Source organism: Pavona decussata, unplaced genomic scaffold (assembly GCF_977016875.1).
Source record: "Pavona decussata unplaced genomic scaffold, jaPavDecu1.1 SCAFFOLD_321, whole genome shotgun sequence".
Taxonomy (NCBI): Eukaryota; Metazoa; Cnidaria; class Anthozoa; order Scleractinia; family Agariciidae; genus Pavona; species Pavona decussata.
The window spans coordinates 1,969,037-1,988,145 of record NW_028145711.1 but is presented as its reverse complement, the minus strand read 5'-3'; the positions used below and the strand labels follow the sequence as shown (position 1 = coordinate 1,988,145).

At 37.5% G+C, this 19,109-nt stretch overlaps 3 protein-coding genes across 3 annotated transcripts; all 3 read left to right on the top strand.

Moving 5' to 3' along the window:
* The first annotated feature begins 11,855 nt into the window (after positions 1–11,855).
* On the top strand, positions 11,856–13,135 carry LOC146453992 (uncharacterized). Its single transcript, XM_085095977.1, has 5 exons — positions 11,856–12,425; positions 12,504–12,569; positions 12,659–12,712; positions 12,954–13,023; positions 13,110–13,135. The coding sequence occupies exons 1-5, from the start codon at positions 12,297–12,299 to the stop codon at positions 13,133–13,135; spliced, it is 345 nt and encodes a 114-aa protein (XP_084952103.1). The 5' UTR covers positions 11,856–12,296.
* A 428-nt stretch (positions 13,136–13,563) lies between these two features.
* Positions 13,564–15,118, top strand: LOC146453991 (uncharacterized). Its single transcript, XM_085095976.1, has 4 exons — positions 13,564–13,658; positions 13,831–13,893; positions 13,997–14,330; positions 14,670–15,118. The coding sequence occupies exons 1-4, from the start codon at positions 13,611–13,613 to the stop codon at positions 15,116–15,118; spliced, it is 894 nt and encodes a 297-aa protein (XP_084952102.1). The 5' UTR covers positions 13,564–13,610.
* Positions 15,119–15,471: 353 nt separating this feature from the next.
* LOC146453990 (uncharacterized) lies at positions 15,472–17,885 on the top strand. The gene is made up of 2 exons (XM_085095972.1): positions 15,472–16,998; positions 17,091–17,885. Exons 1-2 carry the CDS (start codon positions 15,472–15,474, stop codon positions 17,838–17,840), a joined length of 2,277 nt encoding a protein of 758 aa, XP_084952098.1. The 3' UTR covers positions 17,841–17,885.
* The last annotated feature ends 1,224 nt before the right edge of the window (positions 17,886–19,109 follow it).

Here is a 19,109-nt window from a genome sequence, read left to right as displayed (position 1 = left end):
TGTATCAAAACCGAAGTCGAAATATCCATGCCTTTTTGCCTTTGTATCAAAACCGACGTGGAAGTTTCTATGGCCATTTTGCCTTTGTATAAAAAACAACGTGGAAATTTCCATGGCCATTTTGTTTTTGTCTCAAAACCGACGTAGGGGAAAATTTCCATGGCCATTTTGCCTTTGCATCAAAAACGACGTGGAAATTTCCATGGCTATTTTGCCTTTGTATCAAAACTTCTATGGTCATTTTGCCTTTGTATCAAAAACTGAAGTGCAAATTTTTATGGCTATTTTCCTTTGCATTAAAAAACTGACGTGGAAATTTCCATGGCCATTTTTCATTTTATTTTTTTTGATGGTAAGCAGCATATTCTAAAAAAGACATTTCTCGCAATATCTTGCAAAACAAAGCAAAAGTTTGGCAAAAAAATACCCTCTATTAGTGAAAAATTGCAAACCTACGTTTGAATTCGGTACAATTTACATCTTTTATGCAATATTTTTACATACGACTTGCCGATTAACCCAAATCTTGAAAAAAATACGATAAAAGTGCTGCATTTTTACTAGACTTGGGCTATTTTAGAATACGATGGAAGGTTTTAGAACGTGTTATTAAAACGTTCTACAAAAGGAAGGTGCGAATGAGATTCACCTGGAAATAAAGATTTGGGATACTCCAGTCAACGCTCTTTCCATTCGGAATGAATTAGCAATAAAGGTGGTTTAAATGTCCCACAAAAATGGGATAAGATTGAGGTGTAACAGTGCTAAATTCTACGTAGATCACCAAGATAATTTGGCTGTTAAAAGAACAACAAGGAACGATAGGGGGAAAAGTCTCTGATACTTACAAAGTGTACATCCATGATTGGTTTGCAAATATGCCTTGCGCTAGATGTTGAATTCGATTGTTCCTGAGGTCCCTGCAAATGAAATGAAAGTTCATTTTATTGGAGAGTTGAGGGAAAACTTTCCTTTCAAGATTGGCCATTAATATTAAAGAAAATATGTTCAATTTTCTCGATATTGCAATTGAGGATTGAGGTGGGTTATAGAGCGGGGAACACTTTTGTAAAGCACTTTGTGTAGATGACGAGGCCGACAAAAAAATTTGACTCGATAGAATTGATCTGACTGGCGTTATCTCATCATGTATTCTTTATTTAACTTAAAGAACCAAGCTTAGAAGAGTGGGAAAAAGACGTTCTCAAGAGCTAGTTGTCAGGACCTTGGTAAACCTATGTTATAGATTACTTAATCCTCGTTAATGCCCCTAAAGACCTTTGATGATTGCGTGGAAACATTAAATGGCATCAAAGAATCACTAGAGCGAACAATATCAGCTGTGGAAGTGAAAACCTTGATTCATTCGATTTGGTAATTGGGTCACGAATGAGATCTCTTGGCTGTATATTCTTTTTCCTTTTGTTAATTATTAATTATCCCTCTCCCAAAACGATGTTTTTTCCCCTTTCATAAATACAAAAATCGAAATACGATGTCATTTTTGAATTTTCAGTCTTGATACTGCATCTGATAGATTTGACCCTTTACAAATATCGAGTAGGCCTTATAAAGTTTTTTTTCAATTTTCGCTTTTTTTTTTTTTACCCTTCATTTCTTTCTTTTTTTAGTTTTATTCATCAACAATGTTTCCTTTCACTTCCTTTCATTACATAAAATTTTTAACTTTAAACGATTTTTTCGGGTAACAATAACTATAATGTCTTCTCGCAATTAGATGTGCGCTTTTCTCCTATACGGCTGTGGAAGAAAAAGAGTGAACGCAGCTCATTTTGCGCAAGATTCGTTTGCCACTTCACGTATTTATTGACTAGCCGTTCAGGTTCCCATTAGTTATATGCTTGTCAATCAAAAAAGCGTTGCTCAAACACTGTAGCCTCTATAAGATATTATAATGTTACGCGGCTTCTTTGCCGAGTGAGTGATATAATGTGTTAAATTCTCAGAAAACAACTGAAATTTATTTGTAATAAGTAAATGGAATCCCAGATAGTGTCACATGTTTGATTATTATAAGTCAAATGTAAAATGTGATTAAGAAAACTTTATCTTATATCCAAAAAATTACAAACGAAACTAAAACTAACAAGGCTGTGTCAAAGAAAATTGACGCAACAGAAACCCTTACAAAGTGAGGACTGTTTTAGCAGTTGCGAGAATCTTGCGTACATATCAAAGTGTTGAGACTTTGTTTTGTTTTCATCCGGTTTTCGGGACTAAACCTTGTGCTGCAGCTCTTGCCCAGCGATCTATTCTACCGCTAAGGTGATTAGCTTGAAATGAGTATTTGTATTTTAAAATGACTCTGTTTGATCATTTCTTGCAAGTTCGTGTGGTAACAGAAATAATTTAGATGAAATAGACTTGAGAAAAATGTTTTGCCTAGAATGTATGAAGCATAAGCAGCAATTAAATATAACATTCAGCACACTATTAATCACTATTGACCTAAAACGTTTCTTGCAAGCGTGTTCTCACTTTCCCTATTTTAAGTCTTCACACGGTGGGAGAGCTCGTATTTTCGAGAATGACTAATTTTTCTGTCGTCAATTTTCGTTTCTTAAAAAAATTAAAACTTAAATGGGATAATATCTAAGTAAAAATAAAAACAAGATAAAAAAAGCTCATGGTGTTCGCTTAGGAGAAAATGACAATTTAGTAATTGGATAGGCTTAGCTTCAAGGAACACATCATGTTTTCAGCGTGCGCTTGCGCGAAGAAAGAATGCGCAATGCAATCCAGTCGAATCCGCTAAAATTTATAGTGTGGCATCAAGCATTTGGTAATAACACTAGGCAACGTATGCGCGGTTTTGCTGCCCGTTTCTCGAAAGTCCAGTAACTTACCGGGCCCGGTAAGTGTCTTTGGTGATAAATGTTTCTTCATAGAAGTCAATTTTTGTTATCTTTGAATACTACATTTTAAAATCTTATAATTCTATGAAATCACTGCCCAAGTACCATGTCTGTGATCACTGAGTAATCGAAAAAAATATGTTTAAAACTATACTTTCGGGCCCGGTAAGTTACCGAGACTTTCGAGAAGCGGGTCCCTGGTGCCGATGTTCACAGCACGTTTAATTTAATCAACTCGCGATAATTTGGCATACTGTCCTGCTATTATTTTCATACACTCGCCACTTGTTTATAAACCAATTTCAGATCACGAAGGGTGACCTTAAAAAATTTTTTACAATGAAAACGATAAGTACTCTAAATTTTATCTCAACAATCAAAGGAGTAGGGAACCTGGAGTGTCACACTTCATTCGGGGACGAGGAATCTAAGCAGTATATGGCTACAAGAAACAGCTGATAGTCTTAAAATTGCAAACAAGAAAGTTACCCACTTCCTCTAATGACCAAATGTCATACAACTTGATGTCAGTTTCAGTCCCCCACTCCCCCAGGACATCCACCTGGAATGCTGAGAATGCACTGAGTATATGGTACAAGAACGCATTTGTATTGACAAAGGGCCAAATAGAAGATCCCTCTGTGCGGTACTCACAGGTATTGAAGGGAGACCGTGGAAGAGAAAATGCCCTCTGGTAAATCCCGCAGCTGGTTATTGCGTAAAAACCTGCAATTTAACAAACTCTGAATGTTAGTTTAAAGTCCCTGCTACTCAATTATCTTGCTTAGTTTTGTAATCCGTTTCAGGCTCACGCGAAATAATGTTTATTTGAGAACTTCGTAGAAAAAGCTTAACGCTTCTAAAAACCCTCAACAATACACCTTAAGAGTAAATGTCCCTAAGCATCAAATATAATCGTCATATCGCGGACACAGCTCAAAATTCGATTTCGCTCATACATTTTCTACAGATAGACCTGTGACCCAAACTAAACAAAACTGGGTAAGTTTGTTTTAAAATTCGTTTCTTTAAGAGTAATTAAATAAAAACGTTTGGATTTGTTTTCAGGCTAATTTCGATCGAAATTTCAAAACGATTCATGGCGTTCTAGTGTTCGTTAAAAATACACTTGAAATCTTCCATTTCTGGAGCTTTATAGTTTGATCTCTAGAAAATTCAGAAGTGATAAGAAAAACAGTTATATTTCTTCCTAAACAATGGTCATTGTTTTTTTTTTTTTTTTTTTTGAAGCTACCTTCGATACTCTTTCTAAAACGTTTTAAGGTACCTTAAAATATCTCCCTAAAACTCATGTCGGTACGACAAACTAAGACCTCAAACCACAGGGAGCAGAGGAGTTATGCTAGAAATGTCAATAAAGAGACGTCTTACCTCTTAAATTGCATTCTTGTATTTCTTTGCGTAGTTAAAACCTCATTTGCGAACCAAATATATGCATTCATTTGCGATCGAATGCGATCGATCGTTTCGAACCGCCATTATTTTGAAAAGTGTCGACCGCTGTTTATTGGGACCGTGTATGTTTCCGAATGATTTTCGGAAAGCGAAGCTTTCCAAATTAGGCACGAAGTGCCAAGAAGAAAAAATGACAAGGGGAGCAACATAGAACCACGTGACTCGTCGGATGTGAACCGCGGCACACTGGTGGCGGAAGTGACGTTTACACAGAAGACGCTTACTGTGCGCATGCTTACAACAATAAACTCAATCAAATGGCTTCCGGTCATGTGCATGACACCTTATATGACGTATATCCGCCACCAGTATGTTTCGGTGCACATCCCACGAAAAGCCAACTTTTCAACGCGAAATGAGCGATTGTAAAAGGCCCGTTTAATGAATCTTTTCATCGTAATGGTTTAGGTAGCTTAAAGATAACGTAAATGCAATACCGCATGCAAATACTGGGTCTCATTTGTTGAATATGTAGCGAGTTATTGGGAAACAAAAATTTGACCAAAATCTGTTTCATCCCTTGTCTCTTTTCTTACTGCTGTGACATCTTAGCCGCCCTCAGTCAGTTGGCCCAATAAACAGCGGTCGACACTTTTCAAAATAATGGCGGTTTGAAACGATCGATCGCATTCGATCGCAAATGAATGCATATATTTGAGGTTTTAATTACGCAAAGAAATACAGGAATGCAATTTTAACAGGTAAGACGTTTTTGTTATGACGTTTCTAGCATAACTCCTCTGCTCCCTGTGATCTATCCTTTATCTGTATCTGCAGTATAGTTTGAGCACAGGGAGCAGAAGAGTTAAACAAAATGTTTAGTAAGCACAGTAAGCGTCTCCTGTGAAAACGTCACTTCCGCCACCAGTGTGCCGCAGTTCACATCCGACGAGTCACGTGGTTCTATGTTGCTCCCCTTGTCATTTTTTCTTCTTGGCACTTCGTGCCTAATTTGGAAAGCATCGCTTTCCGAAAATCATTCGGAAACTTACACGGTCCCAATAAACAGCGGTTGACACTTTTCAAAATAATGGCGGTTCGAAACGATCGATCGCATTCGATCGCAAATGAATGCATATATTTGGTTCGCAAATGAGGTTTTAACTACGCAAAGAAATACAAGAATGCAATTTTAAGAGGTTAGACGTCTCTTTATTGACATTTCTAGCATAACTCCTCTGCTCCCTGTGGATAGATGTCAAAAGTTATGCTGGCCTTTTTTGGGGGGGGATGTCGGTTAGTTGTGTGATACGGCTTCGTTGAGGTTTGCCAAATTTGATAAATTTGCCGACGGACGCCATTTTGAAAATTAAGGGACAGCACTAAAAGACGGAATCTGGAATCCAGAATCCGGAACAGAAAACTGGAATTCGGATCCAGAGGAATCCTCAGGATTCAGAAATTAGAATGTACAAAAATTGTCTGAAAGTTATCTCAACTCAAATGATATCAGTATTTTTCGATTCGTGACACCAGAGAAAAAATCTAATTAAGTCATCATTTCCTGTAAATGAAAAATGATTAGTCATACGGTTAAAACATGTCAAAATAATCGCGCATGTAGTTAAGGGAAGAAAACTTGATAGTTGTTATCTTGCTTTTGAAGTTATGTTAAGGTTTCTGGAGACCACAAATATCACCTACAGTTAAGTTTACGAGCTTTCATTTTGCACAGATTACAGATAATCTGTTTTCACCCAGGTAGTTTGAAGCTTGTTTGACTAAAGTTTTAAAGTTGTTTCAACTGGTTTAAAAAAAGGCTGTTAAGGCAGGTCGCGAAGTGAAACTACTGGCAGAGAGAGGGGAGATTCCAGGTAAGTCAGCAAATCAGAACCGAAGGGCGCTGATGATGCTGAAGCGCACTGTGATGGCTATACTTATTTTATTCCGGGTCGTTATTTATTTATTTATTTATTTATTTATTTATTTTTTTATTTATTCTCTATGATTTATCCACAAATACTGAATAATTGTAGAACTACCGAGTTTGTTTGTGAAAACAGATAATCTGCTGGCCATGCAAAATGAACAGTTTGAACGTAACTTGAGTGTAGGGTGATATTTGTGGTCTCCAGAAATCTTAGTATAGTTTCAAAAACAAGATATAGATAATCAAATTTTCTCTCCTTTACTGCAGCGCGATTATTTTGACATGTTTTAACCGTAGGAACAATCCAAAGGATTTTAAGCATTAGATATTTCTTCTGCTTGGCGCGTCCTGGAGAGTAGTAGATCGCGGATTTATGTACTGTTTTGAACGAATTATAAATAACTGCTTTTTGCCTGTTATTTATTTCGGATCCTGGATCTCATCCTTGCTTGTTCTTACGTACGGGACTGATTTATCAGTTTGTGTGAACTTACATACAATGTGCTGGGACCCAAAGGTCATTGACATTTCTACAATAATACTTCCTGAAATTCTCGCACGGAAGGGTCTAGCACGGCTCATCACCACATGTCAGAGAGTCCCAAGTTGATGCAGATGAGAAACTCGTAATATGCAACATTCAGAAACCAGCTGTTCTCAGTTGTGACCGTACAACGGAAATAATCTATAAGCGGAAAGCCTTGTAAAGCTTTTTTGTGCAAACTGACCCGACTCACTGTGCAGCTACTGACAAAAAGAAGTTTGAATTCAGGTCACGATCACTCTAAGCGAGCGCCTAACTATTATAAAGAGCTGATGTACCCGGGCTGTACCAAGCACTCAAATTTATCAAAAAGGTAAAGAAAGATGTCATCGGCTTATAGAGTTCCCCGAATAGACCGGAGCATTTCAAGTTCTTAACGCACAATTATGCCAGAACACAGTGAATCAAACATTTAAATTATGTCATTAGATATTTATTGCTAAAAGGAACGTCAAACCTAAAATTACAACAATCTTTCCTCTTACTTTAGAATTCAGCTTCCTAAACTCTGATCCCGCTGAAAAAAACTAATGATCCGTACTTGTACATGTGTCTCTGACTCTCATGGCACAGACAGTTCACTAGAATCTTTTTTGGAGGAATCAATTCTATGAACCGTTTCTCGGTGCACCACAACTATGCTACAAATGATTCTGTGACAAAGGCCGGAAATGTGACGAGAATATGTAACATATTGCTTTTGTTAATGACTGTGTGCTGGCAGAGCTCGTCACATAATTACACCAAAAAGGAAAAAAAAAACCATTACTTTGTACGTGAAGGACTTGATTTTACTTCTCAAGGCTCCTTTCTTCAAGAAAAGTAGCATGGGAGACTTCACACGAGCCTAGTACGTGACGCAGTCGGTATCTGGGTTGTATACGCCTCACCACAACTGCCACTGTTTCGCCGACAAAGGGCTTATTTTGTTTTTCATCTGACTTAAAACTAAACATATTCATTTCTCTGGACAAGCACATAGAACTCCGTGATCACCAGGCCATGCAACTGCCTTTACAGCTTGTAGTTCAACGTTCGACAAAGAACAAAAGCTGATACAAACTTGGTGTGTATTACCTGACCCACGAACAGTGGATAAATCGGTTTTTAAAAACTAGAGATTAGGCCAGTGCGACTAAACCGTTGGAAGCCATGTATCCCACCGGGTCACGGAAAGAATGAAATCTTTCTTGTTGCTGCCAATAATAATAGGGTCTACAAAATATTTTTTTAACTTGCACAAACTTCTACATTATTCTTCTGAGTGGAATTTCAAGACCTTTTGATACTGAGGAATATTAATATGATAAGGAACCTGTTTTCAGCGGGCACCCTGTATAAGCGGACACTAGCAAGGGTCCCGAGCCCGAGGGTGTCCGCTTAATACAAGTTTGACTGTATGACGAATATTAGAGCTTGTCATAGCTCCCCACGAGTATTACTTTATTTCTTATGCCAGCAACTGCAACGCTCAGATATCACTTTGTTTCAGTACGTCCTTTTAATTTATTGACTTGTTCGCGAGCGATCTCTCTTTTCGGTTTTCGCCGGAAATCTTTTATTATTATTATTATTATTATTATTATTATTATTATTATTATTATTATTATTATTATTATTATTATTATTTTCCTTTTTTATATGGATGTGTATTCCTTTTTCGTGCGAATTAACGGAAATAACTGATAACGTCCCTTCAACTTTTGGATCTATGAATTAGCCTGTTCGTACCGCGGGGCGAGTTTTTTAGTTCCTGTTCACTACCGCGTCAGTAACCTAGACTAAAGTTAAACTGTGACGATTTAGTTGTGCTGATTTTTCGTTGTTACTTTAATTTTCAGGTGCAGTGGAAAGTCACTTCTGCAATCCCAATTGCCCGGCTGTCGACTGTTGTACCAAAATGAAACCGGCATGTGTGATATCAGATAGATAACTGAGATCAGAAAGTAAAAAAAAAAAACTCATTTGATTTAAACAGATAATTAGTACAGAGTGGACAAAAATCTTATGTATTAAAACTTTTAAACATTTCAGCAGTTTGTTTTCAATTTAGCAATAGTAGAGTATTATCGAGTACTTAATGTCATCCATGCCACAAGATTTCCATGTTTTTTTTTTATGTTATCGAGGTGTTCGTTCTATGTTTCTTTGCATCATTTTTTTGTGTAAAGAAAGGGCAATTTTTAAAATGGAGAAAATGTCTTGGAAGAGGTTAAAAGTAACGTCAAACAATTTTCACACTCATCATTCATGTTAGTAGTTTTCCAATGACGTTTACACTGGACATTTAGCATTAGTCAACTCATCATTCTTGTTAGTAGTTTTCCAATGACGTTTACGCTGGACATTTAGCATCAGTCATCCAGAAAAATAACGATGCAGTTTCAATGTTCACTATGCACTTCCGCTAAAAAATGACGTTGGAATTTCCATGGCGATTTTGCCTTTGTATCAAAGGCGACGTGGAAATTTCCATGGCTTTTTTGCCTTTGTATCAAAACCGACGTGGAAGTTTCTATGGCCATTTTGCCATTGTATAAAAAACGACGTGGAAATTTCCATGGCCATTTTACCTTTGTATCAAAACCGACGTGGAAGTTTCTATGGCCATTTTGCCATTGTATAAAAAACGACGTGGAAATTTCCATGGCCATTTTACCTTTGTATCAAAACCGACGTGGAAGTTTCTATGGCCATTTTGCCTTTGTATCAAAACCGACGTGGAAATTTCTATGGTCATTTTGCCTTTGTATCAAAAACTGACGTGCAAATTTTTTATGGCTATTTTCCTTTGTATTAAAAACTGACATGGAAATTTCCATGGCCATTTTTCATTTTATTTTTGTTGATGGTAGGCAGCATATTCTAAAAAAGACATTTCTCGCAATATCTTGCAAAACAAAACAAAAGTTTGGCAAAAAATACCTTCTATTAGTGAAAAATTGCAAACCTACGTTCAAATTCAATAAAATTTACTTCTTTTATGCAATATTTTTACATACGACTTGCCGATTAACCCAAATCTTGAAAAAATACGATAAAAGTGCCGCTTTTTTACCAGAATTGGACTATTTTAGAATACGATGGAAGGTTTTAGAACGTGTTATTAAAACGTTCTACAAAAGGAAGGTGCGAATGAGATTCCCTTGGAATTAAAGATTCGGGATACTCCAGTCAACGCTCTTTCCATTCGGAACGAATTAGCAATAAAGGTGGTTTAAATGTCCCACAAAAAATGGGATAAGATTGAGGTGTAACAGTGTTAAATTCTACGTAGATCACCAAGATAAGTTGGCTGTTAAAAGAACAACAACGAACGATAGGGTAAAAAGTCTCTGATACTTACAAAGTGTACATCCATGATTGGTTTGCAAATATGCCTTGCGCTAGATGTTGAATTCGATTGTTCCTGAGGTCCCTGCAAATGAAATGAAAGTTCATTTTATTGGAGAGTTGAGGGAAAACTTTCCTTTCAAGAAGGGCCATTAATATTAAAGAAAATATGTTTAATTTTCTCGATATTGCAATTGAGGATTGAGGTGGGTTATAGAGCGGGGAACACTTTTGTAAAGCACTTTGTGTAGATGACGAGGCTGACAAACAAATTTGACTCGATAGAATTGATCTGACTGGCGTTATCTCATCATGTATTCTTTATTTAACTTAAAGAACCAAGCTTAGAAGAGTGGGAAAAAGACGTTCTCAAGAGCTAGTTGTCAGGACCTTGGTAAACCTATGTTATAGATTACTTAATCCTCGTTAATGCCCCTAAAGACCTTTGATGATTGCGTGGAAACATTAAATGGCATCAAAGAATCACTAGAGCGAACAATATCAGCTGTGGAAGTGAAAACCTTGATTCATTCGATTTGGTAATTGGGTCACGAATGAGATCTCTTGGCTGTATATTCTTTTTCCTTTTGTTAATTATTAATTATCACCAGCCACAGTTTAAATGCAACACCTCCACCCCACCCCCACCCATGAAACCCATTCCGCAATATATTAGCGGTTATCTTTCCGTTGCTCACTTAGCTTCTGCAAATAATTAACAGATAATAAGTTCGGCAGGTTGGCATTACGAGATACATTATGGCGAAGTGGAGACGTATGTCATTTCATAACGACGACTGCCTTAGTAATTATCTGTGATAATTATTGACGCTCATCAAGTCCTATAGTTCTCTTTCAGAAGATCGTAGCAGTGACTGTTTGAATCCAAAACGTAGAATAACAGTGTTATCATTCTTTCATTACTAACCACAGTGGGTTGTCACAACTCTTCACAAACCTTACAGCTCAAAGTTCAGTTGGCATAACGTTAAGTGAAAATCGTCATTGCTGTATCACTTAGAGAGAGATGATGCCATTGAACCTTGCGGTATCCACTGCTTTTCTTGCATTTTGGTTCTCAGGAACATTCGTATTCCATTTAGCAAGGTTGAATGACGTTATGTATTAAAGCGAAGATGCAATATTTTAGTAAAACGTTCTACAAAAGGAAAGTGTGAATGAGATTCACCTGGAATTAAAGAAATTAGATGTTAACAAATGGCAAAATTTGGGATACTCCATTTAACTCTCTTTCCATTCGGAATGAATTAGCAATGAAGATGGTTTAAATGTACCACAAAAATGGGATGAGATTGAGGTGTTAAAGTAATAAATTTTACGTAGATCACCACGATAATTTGAATGTTAAAAGAACAACAAGGATCGATAGGGAAAAATTTCTCTGATACTTACAAAGTGTACATCCGTGATTGGTTTGGAAATACATTTTGTGCTAGATGTTCAATTAGATTGTTGCTGAGGTTCCTGAAAATGAAATGGAACTTCATTTTATTGGAGAGTTGAGGGAAAACTTTCCTTGAAAGAATGGCCATTAACATTAAAGAAACAATAATGTTAGTAGTGATAGGTGCACCGAATTATACCCGGTAAATGAGCAGCCATGAACATAAAGTGAGCAGCCAGAATAAAATTAAAACAAAATGCGCGGGAATATCCTAATTTATGCAGCATAAATTATGTGTTGGTAGAAAATTTTTTTTGGTGGATTCTTATTAACGCGAGGCGGAATAAATTTAAAAAATGCGCGGGAAATTTTATAAGCAATAATTATGAAGTCACAAAAGAATGTGTGGGTGTGTTGACAGGTTAGGGGGTACTTTTGATTGATGGGTCCTTGACAAGTAAGCAGCCCAACGCTGATTGGTCGTTGCCGAAATAAAAGCGCGCGTTTAGCAAACGCATTATCTCGCATTTGGATTTTGTAAAAAATCTTATTTTTGAGGTTCTCGTAAATTGCCCGCAAAACGAATAATTTTATTACGATGGCTTTCACCAACTCTACCGATATCGAAGCCGCGTCAAACAGATGTTCTACCATGGAAGAATGGGAGAATTTAACAACTTCCATGGAGATTCCTGAAGATTTGATCCCGATAGCGTACCAGAGGCTTCTAGAGCTCAGTTTTCAAGATATTTCATTTGAGGTAAGTTATCATGCATTTATACCGATTTACTGATGAGCTGTGTCGATTCATCGTCTACAGAATATTTTCTAATCGAATGTTTTTTATTTAAGCTTCCAACCGAGCATACAACAGAGGTTGTTAATTTGGACCACGCGACAACTAGCGGTACTGCTGTAATGGTACGTATCCAGATGGCTTAAAACTCTAAATCATTTTCGCTTTTTTCTAATTTGACAAACATATTGTTCATATTTTAGTTGCAAGATAACGAAGCTACATGCGCGTTAAATGAATTGGTGGAAACATGCTCCGAACCGGAACAGGTAAGTATGATGATATTTGCAAGGTCGATTTTTTAAGTACCTATTTGTGCTAAGTCTTTATCTCATTGAATTGTGGCTGTCTTTTTTAGGAATCAGACCTGGAGATGTCAGGTGAAGTTCGTGGAGATTGTTCTAGCGTTGAGGTTAGTTTTAAAAAAGACCGATTGACCACGATTTTCGTTTTATAGCCACCGTTTTAAGTTTTAGTTTGAAGACTCCATAACATGGATTTTAATAAGCTTTTGAAATTTCTTTTGAGTCATACCGCAGTAAATTATAGAACAATAGTTTTTTTGATGTGGTGATATTTCACCCTGCAGCCTTTGCTCTTCACAATCTGTTGTAGTAGTGAGTGACAAACTTTTTCCTTTCTCTATTCCTTAGTTACAGGACAACGAACCGTTAACCGCCTTCGATGAACTGATTGAAAAATTCTCTCAACTAGAACAAATAAGTTTGACGTTACTTTCACAGACAAAAAAAATATTTAATGCATTTTTATGTTTATCCATTATCTCATTGTGGTTGCTTTCTCTTAAGGAGTCAGCGATGAAACCGAGAAGTAATTCTTCAGGTGAAGTTCGTGGAAATTGTTCTAGCGTCGAGGTGAGGTTTTACGACATAGCGATTATATATAATGGAACATGCTTCTCGTTTTCTAGCCCCCGTTTTAAGTTTTAGTTTAAAGACACCATGACATGGATTTTAATAAACTTTTGAAATTTCTTTTGAATCATACCGCAAATCTACTCACTGATGCAGTAAATTTTAAACAATAGCTTTTTTTATGTGTTGACATTTCACACTGCAGTCTTTGTTCTTCACGATCTGTTGTCGTAGTGACTGACAAACTTTATTTTCTCTCTCTATTCCTTAGTTACAGGACAACGAACCATTAAGCGCATTCGATGAAATGATGGAAAGATACTCACAATTAGAACAAGTAAGTTTGACGTTTACAGAAAATAAAAAGGGTTTTTAAAAATCTTTTTATGTTAAGCTATCATCTCATTGTGATTGCTTTTTCTTTAGGAGTCAGCAATGAAAGCGAGAAGTATTTTTCCAGAGGGAAACTTTTCTAGCGTAGAGGTAAGTTTGGTTTTCAATATTCTGAGTAATTGACACAGGATTTTTTTTCCAGTCGCCGTTTCTAGTTTTGAATAACATTTTACTTGTGAAAATGTGTTCTTGACTGTTTAAGTTTCTAAAGGCACCATAAGAAGGCGGAGTTTTTTCTCAATACTTTTTTTTGTTCTTTAAGAATGTTAATGAGTCCGCGCAACGTACACTCCAGAGCGGGGGCGGCAGAAAAAGACCTGCAAAGGTATAGACTTTTTATTATTTTTCTATATTTTTTTATCTTTTAAATGCGTTTTTATTTTGAACAGGAGTGATGTAAAGGTTTTGTTTGTAATTTATTTTGATAGGACAAGGAGCAAATAATTCCTTCAAAAAAGAAACGTCACGAGTGTAAAACCTGTGGGAAAATTTTCACTCAAGGAAAAAATTTAACTCAACATAAGCAGATCCATAGAGAGGAGAATAACTTCAAGTGCTCCATGTGCGATAAGGCATTTCGACGCAAGTCCAACTTGAAACGTCACGAGACGCAAGTACATACTCGGAGGGCAGCACAACGCGAATTCACATGTAAAACATGCGGTGAGAAGTTTCAAAACATGGCTCCTTTCCGAGCTCATCAGAAGTCGGCCCACACAGAAACCTCTACGGCCAAGAAAAGAGCCAGTGAAAACCGATCAGGTTGGTATTTTTTTTAAGTTTTAAGCGATTTTACAGATTTTGCACGATACCTTTATTGTTAAATGCGAAATCAACTGCTTTGTGTCACATTCGTTCAATGGTGTGTGAAGATACTCATTACATTAAAGACAATAGGAATCAGCATATATATAAATAACGTTTTGGGTTAATTTATTTTATAATGGTCAAACCCCATTAACAACTTAATTGCACAGTTTATGTAAACATCACGCAAGGATAATGTTCAAAAATTATCTTTTTTAAATATGATCATACCTTCACTGATGGGAGCTTCACTTATATTTAAACATTTTGTAAGCTAATTTTATTCTTGTTTAGAACCGACAAAAAAGAAATCAAAATCAAGTCCTCTAAAGACAACAGCAACCACAAGTTCAACTTGGCTTGAAGATCCAAGGGCTTTCAGCAACCTCCCTGACAACCAACAGCAGGATGTCACACCAGAGTTTACACGCCATTGGCATCAGATAAGAACAAGGTTTAGTCGGAATAACCGCCTTCTAGACTGGTATAATTTCCGCCTGTCTTCCTTACAACCTCAAGAGATAACTTCATATCTTGACGACATCTTCACAGACCAGACCACTGTCTATAAACTGAACATTTCGTTTGGCTTCATTTTAAGAAATAATGAGACAGGTGTACTGCAGTACTACTACGCTTCTCGTAATAACAACCATATTTTTGACGCACCCTTCCAGATCACTTCAGCGGCTGACCTGCAACAAGTTCGGAAGAAAATGAAGAAGGTGAAGGAGAAGATATAATTGATACTGATGGTGAAGAAGAGGATATTGAGGTAGAGACGGAGGAGGATCGTACTTTTATAAACGACGAGGAACTTACCGAGCAAGGTCCGTCCTTTTATCGAGCTTTAGACTATGTGCTCCCAGAACAGAGTAAAAGTGACTTTGACAGAGAACAACCGACAGAACCCAGGAAGATGAAACAAAGTCCTTTGAGAAAACTGAAAGAGAGACTAGAAGACTTCTTAAAAGAACTCCCAGTTATTGGTTTTAACTCTGGAAAGTACGATTTAAAAGCAGTGAAAGAGTTTCTCTTTCCCGTCATGGTTAAAAAAGAGCAAGTACAGTTTACGATCAAGCGTAACAATAATTTCATGTGTCTAAAAACTGAGCACCTCCGTTTCCTGGACGTCACGAACTTTCTAGCACCTGGTTTTAGCTACGAAAAATTCCTGAAAGCTTACGAATGTCCTGGATTCTTCCCGTACGAATGGGTGGACTCTCTTGACAAGCTCCAACATCCAGCACTCCCTCCCCATGAGGCATTCTATTCATCTCTCTCCAATAAAAACATATCCTTCGAGGAATATAAATACTGTCAGCAAGTGTGGACAGACAACAATATGCAAACATTCAGAGACTTCCTAATCTGGTACAACAACCTTGACGTTCAGCCTTTTTGCGACGCATTAGAAAAGATGAGTGCATTTTGGAAAGCAAAAAGAATCGATATGCTACGGCAAGGCATTTCCATCCCCGGCATCAATTTAATCTATCTCTTTTCTACTCTGGAACCTGGTATCTTCTTTTCTCTATTTAACGAAAAAAACAAAGATCTGTACACGCTCTTCAAACAAAACTTGGTTGGCGGCCCTTCTATCATCTTCCACCGCTACCACGAAGCAGGAAAAACAGTGATCAGAGAACATGAGATGAAATCACAAGGAAAGACGCCTAAACTCTGTCAGAAAGTCGTTGGATATGACGCAAATGGACTGTACTTATGGGCAATAATGCAGGAGATGCCCACGGGCTCTTTTACAAGAAGAAGAAAGGAGAACGAGTTTAGAGCTGAACAAAACGTGAAAATGGCAACGCAATGGTTGGAATGGGAGGCTCACTCAAGAAACATTAACATCCGTCACGAAATGAATGACATCGAAAAACGTATCGGAGAGAAACGGCTGCCTGTGGACGGTTCTCACGGACCATCCCAGACTGTATTCCAGTTCCATGGATGCTACTGGCATGGTCATCAGTGCTATTTAAACGAGGGCAAGGAAATGAACGATACGAGAAAGAAACCAATGGTCGAGCTCAGGAAAGAAACGGAAAACATCTCGGCGTATATCAAGGATCAAGGATATAATCTCGTCGAGATGTATGAATGTCAATGGTTAGAGTTGAAGAGAACCAACCTGGAAGTCATCCAGTTCATACAGTCCAAGTTCCGCCGCCCATTTGGCAACTACGTCACACTAAACGAAAAACAAATCCTGTCTGCCATCAAGAGGGGAATTCTCTTTGGAGTAGTAGAGTGCGATATACGTGTACCTGAGGCTCTCAAACAGAAATTCTCAGAAATGCCCCCAATTTTTAAAAACACCGAGATATCACGAGACGACATTGGGCCATACATGAAAGCGTTCGCGGAAAAGCACAACCTCATGCGTCGTCCTCGCCGCAGTCTGATCGGGAGTTATTTCGGTGAGAAGATCCTGCTTGCAACTCCCCTCATCAAATGGTACCTGGAACACGGGCTGAAAGTCACTAAAATCTATCAGATTATACAATATACTCCAGTTCCGTGCTTCAAGCCGTTTGGTGAAGCTGTTTCTGATGCCAGACGCGCAGGGGATGTTGATCCCAACAAGGCTATCATAGCAGATACTATGAAATTGGTAAGAAAACTAAAAGTAATTTCTTAAGTATAATATCGTTTGAGGTAAATCAATTTCTTTTTCTCTTCTTTTTATCTCTCCTTTTCTTTTAGGTTGGAAATTCCAGATACGGAAAAACCATTACTGATCAAGAGCGCCACAGAGACGTGAAGTTCTGTGAAGAAACAGAAGCCTCCCGACTGATAAACAGCCCAGTTTTTAGACAAATTGAGGAGATTGACAGAGAAACGTATGAAATACAAAGCTGTAAGAAAACTATAAAGTTAAATTTACCAATGCAAATAGGTTTTTTTGTTTATCAGTACGCAAAGTTGCGAATGCTCCAATTTTATTTTGATTTTTTTGACAAGTATTTAGATAGAAGTGACTTTCAATATTGTGAAACTGACACTGACAGTGCTTATGTTGCTCTTTCGGGTCCATCGGTTGAAAGTTTAGTCGAACCTGAATTAAGAGTCGAGTATGAGAAAGAAAAATCTAATTGGTTCCCAAGAACAGACACCCCTGAGCACAAAGCCTTTGACAAGAGAACACCTGGGCTCTTTAAAGAAGAATGGTCGGGGGAGGGAATAATTGGACTTAGCAGTAAAACGTATTATTGTTTCGGACCAGAAGACAAATTTAGCTGTAAAGGTGTGAACAAAAGGTGTAATGAAATCAGCAAAGATAAGTATCTCAGTGCTTTACTCACCAAGCAGAGCAGTTCAGGGATAAACAAAGGTTTTCGAGTAGTTGAAAATAGCATGTATACTTATCAACAAGCTCGTGATGGATTTTCATACTTTTATCCGAAACGCAAAGTCTTGGATGATGGAGTGAGTACACTGCCTTTAGACATATAAGTATTGTAAAAATTTTGAGTTCTTGTATATAGGTTTTCACCCCCTTTACACTGTACATATTTTGAAGACTTAATTTTTTTAAAGAATTTCATTTTGTACATAGTATTTTGAAAATAACCATGGTTTGATATAATCATGGCTTGATTTCTGCTTAGCCACGCGAGCGTGTGTATTCCACGCGAGTTCCCACGCGCAACCTTGGGAAACACAACGCCAAAATGTGGCGTTTGTGGCGCTTTTGGCACTTTTGGCTGTCGTTTCGTGTTAAATTAACAATAAATTTCATGTCATTAACAGTTTTGTTCAGTAGGAATCCAACTTTCACAGAGATAACATGGTGCGGAGGAAATGTAAACATTGTCCGATACCAGATTGTGGGTCAAAATATTTAGTTCGATTAGCAGATCATTTAAGACTAGTACACGAGTTAACAGAGTTGGAGCGAAAATATTGGCTGCAATTTGCTAAATTACAAAACACTAACATGATTCGTGTGTATGACAAAGAGGCTGAACCTAAAACGATTTTTCTATAAATGAGAGTGCACACAGTTCAAACAGTCAGTTGTGATCATGGACACGAGATGGAAACACCCTTTTCCAGCGCTTATTGCTGGGCCGACATGCTGTGGAAAAAGTCAATTTGTAAAACGTTTGCTAGAGTCTGGTGAGGAGATGATTGATGGTGCACCAGAGAATATTATATGGTGTTATTCATTATATCAGTCCGCTTATGATGAAATGCAAAATAGTATTCCAAACATTCAGTTTGTGGAAGGAGTTCCCACTGACTTAGAATCCATGATTAACCCCTCCATAAGAAATGCTGTAGTCATTGATGATCTCATGCAGGAGGTTAGTAATTGTCCCCGAATTACAAGTCTGTTTACCAAGGGATGTCATCACCGTAACTTAAGCGTCATTTTTATTCTACAAAACATTTTCCACCGTGGAAAAGAACTTAGAGATATGAGTCTGAACTGTCACTACTTAGTTTTGTTCAAGTCTCCGCGAGATAGCAGCCAAGTCACTCATTTAGCAAAACAGATGTTTCCAGGCCATTCCAAATACATGTTAGAATCCTTCCAAGATACACCAGTAGGCCTTATGGCTATTTATTATGCGATCTCAAAGCACAGACTCCTATTGACTTTCGTTTGCGAGCTAACATTTTCCCCGGGGAAACACAGTACGCTTACGTCAGAAAGGTATAAAAAAGCCTTGTCACAGCGTTGTGAGTCAGTTGAGCATGGCCCAGCGATTGAGAAAG

What these genes read in the sequence shown, in the direction of transcription:
- LOC146453992 (XM_085095977.1), top strand. Translation starts at nt 12,297, where the DNA reads ATGAGCTGTGTCGATTCATCGTCTACAGAATATTTTCTAATCGAATGT. An exon ending in GAGATTGTTCTAGCGTTGAG is followed by an intron (nt 12,713 to 12,953) that starts GTTAGTTTTAAA and finishes TCTATTCCTTAG; the next exon opens with TTACAGGACAACGAACCGTT. An exon ending in CTCTCAACTAGAACAAATAA is followed by an intron (nt 13,024 to 13,109) that starts GTTTGACGTTAC and finishes CTTTCTCTTAAG; the next exon opens with GAGTCAGCGATGAAACCGAG.
- LOC146453991 (XM_085095976.1), top strand. Translation starts at nt 13,611, where the DNA reads ATGAAAGCGAGAAGTATTTTTCCAGAGGGAAACTTTTCTAGCGTAGAG. An exon ending in GAAACTTTTCTAGCGTAGAG is followed by an intron (nt 13,659 to 13,830) that starts GTAAGTTTGGTT and finishes TTGTTCTTTAAG; the next exon opens with AATGTTAATGAGTCCGCGCA. An exon ending in AGCCAGTGAAAACCGATCAG is followed by an intron (nt 14,331 to 14,669) that starts GTTGGTATTTTT and finishes ATTCTTGTTTAG; the next exon opens with AACCGACAAAAAAGAAATCA.
- LOC146453990 (XM_085095972.1), top strand. Translation starts at nt 15,472, where the DNA reads ATGTGTCTAAAAACTGAGCACCTCCGTTTCCTGGACGTCACGAACTTT. An exon ending in TAGCAGATACTATGAAATTG is followed by an intron (nt 16,999 to 17,090) that starts GTAAGAAAACTA and finishes CTTTTCTTTTAG; the next exon opens with GTTGGAAATTCCAGATACGG.